Source organism: Carassius gibelio, chromosome B14, assembly GCF_023724105.1.
Source record: "Carassius gibelio isolate Cgi1373 ecotype wild population from Czech Republic chromosome B14, carGib1.2-hapl.c, whole genome shotgun sequence".
NCBI lineage: Eukaryota > Metazoa > Chordata > Actinopteri > Cypriniformes > Cyprinidae > Carassius > Carassius gibelio.
In genome coordinates, this window is record NC_068409.1 from 15,611,579 (window position 1) to 15,618,049 (window position 6,471).

Consider the following 6,471-nt stretch of genomic DNA (forward strand, 5'->3'; position numbering starts at 1 on the left):
ACATTTCTAGATCAGATGGAGTGGAGTGCTTCAGTGCTGCTCAGAGCTGACAAATGCATATACAGTACAGTACAGCTGTACAGTAATATTGTAGAACTAGTGTGCTACAGAAGACATCATTAGTTTGAGTGTATCACTGTATCTTGAGCAGGTATAGAGCAGTCTATGGTACAGACGTGTTTATATCACACAATATAACAACAGATATCTGTCTCGACTTACAGCCAAGCTCTCAAATGCTGCTATCACAGAAACATAGCTGTGACTCATACTATATCAGTTTCAATCTTTGATTGTTTGTATTTTAAAGTTGTGTCTTTATTTAAATATTCAACATATGATCATATTTGAACTCGAATACTTGATCAGCTGTGGATGTTCTAATCAACTATATTTTTCTACAAATGGGTGTGGCCAATATATCACCAAATGAATATAAATACATGTATTACCAATAACCATGATATAATATCATCAGCATATGTGGAGTTTGTCTGTAAACTGTAATATAAGCGGACAGTAGTCTTCACACTAACACAACACAACAGTCTTGCTGCTGTCAGTTTTTCACGAGCGCCATCTTGGCTGAAGTTATATAAGGGGAAGGGTGTACAGTGCGGGTCAGTTTACTGACTAACAGCAACAGATGAATCAAACGACTAAAACAGATGGTATTCTACTAGGACAAAAGCTATAAGCTCCATATTCTATCGTCGATCAGCTTCAGAGCGAGCAAACAAACACGTGTTTTCGAGATGCTGCGCGTTATGAAATGCGGGTGCCCGCGTGAGCTGTAGAGTTCTACTGCAGCCAGCAGCCAATCAGAACCACGCGTCGCATCACGTGTTCCGCGCGCGCGCTCTCCTGCGCGGTCACAGAGGCAGATACACAAAACAATGCAAGCGAACTTGGCAAGAAAACAGTGAAGAATGGACGAATTAAACGCATCAGACGGTCTTTTGAGAGGAGGACGATTTAATGGCAAGGTTAGTGTTTTAACGCATGTCAGTTTTCGCTCGGAATGCGCGTCTTAGAGGCGCGTGCATGGCTCGGGCTCGGCTCACGCAACACTTTAGAAATGCGTGAATGCTCTTCTTATTTAGATAGCCTTGGGGAATAAGGAATAACTGTATGCTGTGCATCCAGGCAGAACGAGAATCTGATGAGAGAGCAGTAGATCTGCAGAGCCATGCGATGCTCATGTCGATGGATTTATGCAGTGCACAGAGCAGTTATGACCTAATAAACTCTACTGTTTGTTCTGTAAAGCCATTGCTCCATAGTTTCCTTCTTTTCTCAGAAATTGCATGCATTTATAATATGTGACCCAGGAGCACAAAACCAGTGAAAAGGGTACATTTAGTGAAATTGGGAATTATACATCATCTGATATCTGAATAAATCATCTCTCCATCGATGTCTGGTTTGTTCGGAGGACAATATTTGTCTGAGATACAACTATTTAAAAATCTTGAATCTGAGGTTGAAAAAAATCTAAATATTGAGAAAATCTTTAAAGTTGTTCAAATGAAGTTCTTAGCAATGCATATTACTAACTAAAAATTAGGTTTTGATATTTACAGTAGGAAATTTACAAAATATCTTCATGGAACATAAAAAAATATATATATAATTTTGACCAATACACTGTGTTGTTGTCTATTTCTACAAATATACCTGTGATACTGATGACTGCTTCTGTGCTGCAGAGACAGATTTATCAAATCGGTGTTTGCAATGTTGAGAACATGAATAAAAATAACTAAAAGCTCAAAGTGTTTTATTGCATTTACTGTACTACTACTTTAAAGTGATTTGTAGTTTGTACGTTGCAGTACAAGTAGCTTTTGTTTTATTTCTGTCATTAATACCAATATTTTTGCTAAAAAATGACAAACTATGGCAAGTATTGGTGTGTCTGTGATTTTAACCAGAAAGCCAAATCAAGAACATTGACTGTATTCCTGTATTACATAAAATATGTCTTATTGTACTTTCATTTGATTTTATAGGCAAATATTTGGCCAAGTGTTGGTTTCACACTGGATTTATGTGTGTGTATGTGTGTATATATATATATATATATATATATATATATAGCTTTAAGTAATAATGGTTAAGCACATGAGCTAGTCATTGGTGAACAGTTTTGAATTTCAAAGATTAATTTGATCAGAATTGTTCAGAATGGTTTTAAGATTGTTCAACTCAAATCTAGTGAAGAGCAGAAAAAAAAGTAAGCCAAATAAATTCAATTAAAAAAAAAAACAAGTTTCAGGTTTGTTGAATGCAGCTCTTCTGCACAAGATTGGAGGTCAAAGAGTTTTTATGCAATCGGATATAAACAGAAAATTGGGTTTTAAAAAAGATACACTTCATGATGATGGTGGCACTAGAGAGTTTGACATGTATGTCCCCAAAACTGGCCAACGTACATTTCAGACCATATTTGACCAAATAACAACCAATGCAAAACCTGGTACACGGAGTGGTCATTAGTCATTTGCAGTTTGGTGGTAAAAAGGTTGTTAGTGGTTGCATTATAATCGAAGGTTGCAAAACATAACCAAGGCAGAGAGTGTTTCTTGGGAATCAGTTGTTTATTACTACCATCCTTTCTAATTTCCTGAAACACTCTTTTTTTTCTCTCTCACCCATTGTGCAGATATAAACTAACAGTGTGCCGAGCCCAAAGGAAGGGATTCTCACCAGTGGAAAAACAGCTAATGTGGATTACGTATTCTTTTTTTTTTGGACCGTAGGATTGCTAAGTTGATGTCCTGACCATGCGTTCACAACAAAGTTTCATGTCATTTATGAACAGCAAGGCCAATGCTATACCTAGAAAAGACATTGATCGCCTGTGCTGTGCAAAATGTCGCTTTTCCACCAAGGACACTGACCTGTTCGAGAGACACGTGTCCCATCATCAAGAGATAACTTTCTCCTGCGCGCTCTGCAGCCATGTCTCCTATTCTAAAACAGAGTCTCAGAAACACGTGGTCTCGCACACCGGCTCGTACCCATACAGGTGTAGCTTCTGCTCGTACGGAGCCGTGCGGAGAGATTACATGGTGAAGCATATTGTTCGTATACACAAGAGAAATGCGGAAGAAGGCTTTATAACTAACTTCACTGTATCCACCCCAGATACAGAAGGTCCATCGGTTCCTGACACTCTCGAGATTTCAGATTGGCCTGAAAGGAATGACCAGTGTGCAATTCCCAATTTCCATGTCGAACTCCCCAGTGGAAGTCAACCCAGCCAATCAACTGATATTGGTAAAACCGTAAACCAAACCAGGAGTAATCGTGCCCGGATGACCTACAGTTTCACTACGCCGTGTATGACCAACACAGCAACCATTGTTCCAGTTTCTAAGACTCAGTCCACCAGTGCCATTCCCAGCTGTGCTCCAAGCACGAGTCACTCGTTAGGCAACGCGCCGCTAGTCGTTCTGAGATCACGGGAGGCAAACGGCAACCTATCCAACTCTCAACTCGGTGTCAATGGGAAAAACAAGGTTTCCATTTCGGAAAAGCTTATTCCGAAAGCCATGTTCCCAAGAATCCATGTTAGCTCTACAGGACAACTACAGCAAAGCCCAAGGGTTGATGTTTCTGAAAAGGCTATGGCAGCAAAAACCATTCCAAGAGTCCAGGTCAGAGCACCTGTTGAAGTGAACACCCCACTCAGAGCGCTGCTTAGTACACCCTTATCCAAGAGGAATATCCAGATGGATCAGAGGTCTAGTCAGTTCACAACAGGGACTAACGTAGGGATGCAGAGACCAGTTGTACTTCCCAGCAGTCCAATCAAACATCCACTGCACTCCAGTCCAGAAAAGAGCCATCAGTCAAGAGCGACCTCTAGAGCACCTGTAGGATCCTCAGCAGAGACATCGAGCACATTATCCAGTGTCCAAGTGGAACTGTTAGCGCCTTTGAACCAGCCAATTCAACACAACAAGCCTCTGACCGTGTCCTGCCCAGAGGAGATCAATATTCCTGCTGGGTGTTTGGTGGAACTGGTCGAGGTGAAAAATGTCAATGGGACTCGAGAGTTGGAGCTACGGTTGATCCCACCCAATGGGAGTCCGCAAGACCAGAAGAGCAATGTGAATGATCCTTCATCAGCCACAACTGGAGGCAGACTGTCCTTCAAATGCCAAGTTGCCAAAGGGTGTCCAGTCAGCTCTTCCACGTCTTCATCATCTCATGAAGTCAAACAGCAGCAGCCTTTATCATGCACCAAAGTTCAGACTTTCACAAAAACTGTTCAGTCAGCACACAAAGCACAGTGTTCTTCAGAGACGGCAGCCAAGAGCAAGCGTAACCCCAAGACCAAGGATCCAGAGATCATTACGCTCGAAGGTCCGGCACAGAGTTCTGAAAGCCTTCCTGTGATCTCATCCGTTTTCTCTCTTTGTCCTACGCCTAAGTTAACTCAAAGCATCTCAAAGTCCTCGCCAGAAATGCAACGCTGGACAGTTTCAATGAAAGAGCCGAAGGACGATGAGAAGAATGCAGAGAAACCGCTGGTCTGTAGTATTCTGATTAAAAAGGAAGATACTGAGGAGAAACCAAAAGGTGCTTCTTCAGGTCTCAAAGAAACAAAGCGAGAGAATAAGACTAGTAAAGGCTCTGCAATATCGAAGACTCATGGTCAAGTGAAAAGAAAAGAGAAAACCCTAAACACAGGCCACTTAAAACAATCTTTAAATTTGACGCAACCATCAGTTTTGCCAAACCAGAGCGTCGTTCCATCCAACAAAGATGTCATTTCACATCAAGACAAGGGGAATTCTGAACATGAGTCTGGCCAAAAACACAATTCTTGTGTTTCCAACATGTATCCAAAAGTAGCTTTGTTCAGGATTCCCAGTTCTCTGTTGGAACCCAAGAAGAAACTTCCAGAAGCCCCAACACGAGAGGAGAGTTTGACGGCACGACCGGTTCTCAGCTGTACGCTAAGCGAGCAGAACGTGTCTGGAAGTCCTGAGGTGGCCATCAAGCTCATACTAAAGAGAAACCTTTGTGAAAGTGAAGAGAAGCACCAAGACTCTCCACCACGGAAAAAGCACAAGAAAGAAAAAAGAAAAGCCAAGAAACACAGGTCGTCATCGGTTGGGACGGGTCTTCCTCGACTCTTAACTGATCGTCATCAAGCGCTGAGATTAACTCCTCTGAAAGCGAATCAGCGCATCAAGCTTCCCGGTCCGAACCAGCCAGTTGTGGTTCTGAACCACCCCAATCCTTCAGTTCAGAGCGTCAATGTTGGGGTCCAAACCCTGAAGGACTATAAGTGGGTTCGCTCACTGGATCATCAGCAGGAACAGCAAACAAGGACACAGCCTTCCTTCAAGATGAAGCTCAAGAAAGTCCATGGACAGAAGTATCAGGTAATCGAGTTCGTTCTGAAGGGAGTCTCGGAGAAACCACTCTCGTAAAAACCAGCTACATACCCTTGTAGATATTTCAAGTATTGCTTTTTTTTTTTTTTTTTTTTACAATTTTAGAAAACACTTGTGGGATAATTTTAGAGTTTAACTGTAATAAAGCTGGTTGGTGGACAATTATAATTCAATGCCAATAAACATTGTCAAATATGTTGTGATTACACTGAACAAGTATTAGCAGTTCTGGTCATATTATAGTTGGGAATAAAAAATAACTTTTTTCAACATTACTTACCCGGTCCTGCCCTGGAGCACTTGACCACAGCAATGACAAACATGCTCATATATATGTATAATATATAAAGAGAGATGTAAAACAAGAAAAAATGTCAAACTGAACTGCCAATATGTAGAAGTTATTCATAAGAAGGTCAGAGCTCTGAAACCAAGAGGTTCAAACAACACTAATGTCTGTTTTAGCATGTTGCGTGTTATTTGTCATGAATGTACAGGCTCATTTCAAACAGACTTAACGTTTGGAGATTCACATGAAGTGCACTCACTGAAATCATTCGTGTTTATCATATTACAAGCACGTAAGCATCAGTGGCAGGTGAATCTTTTCTGATTTTTGTGCACATGGTCATTATTGGGTGAGGCTTTCTCATTTGTGGGATTCAAACTTATGACGCACAGTAAAAGTGTTTTTTGCAAACAAACAAAAAGGTTTGATTATACAGACTCAGTATTTCACTGTAAACTACAGCACACACGTACACTCACTGTTAAAGTCTGTACATCAAACAACTTTACTTTTGTAAAATATACGGTCATTAAACAGTCGAGACGGTTTGATGTGTTTATCATTGTAGATCTACCTCAAATGATCAAACCAGTAAACTGACTGTTTTCTTTTATTACTGTTACCATTATGTGAAGTTACAGCTGAGCGTTTGATTTTCAGGGCATCTGCTCATTTATGAACAAACTGTTCAAGAAACTAAGCGTGTGTTTTATGTCAAACTATAATCTGTACATAGTTCTGAGGCTTCAGAAGCATAACATCTATTTT

The 6,471-nt window shown here is 40.7% G+C and overlaps 1 protein-coding gene across 1 annotated transcript; it reads left to right on the forward strand.

Moving 5' to 3' along the window:
• The first annotated feature begins 627 nt into the window (after positions 1 to 627).
• Positions 628 to 5,689, forward strand: LOC127971430 (zinc finger protein 518B). Its single transcript, XM_052574432.1, has 2 exons — positions 628 to 986; positions 2,666 to 5,689. The coding sequence occupies exon 2, from the start codon at positions 2,787 to 2,789 to the stop codon at positions 5,448 to 5,450; it is 2,664 nt and encodes an 887-aa protein (XP_052430392.1). The 5' UTR covers positions 628 to 986; positions 2,666 to 2,786; the 3' UTR covers positions 5,451 to 5,689.
• The last annotated feature ends 782 nt before the right edge of the window (positions 5,690 to 6,471 follow it).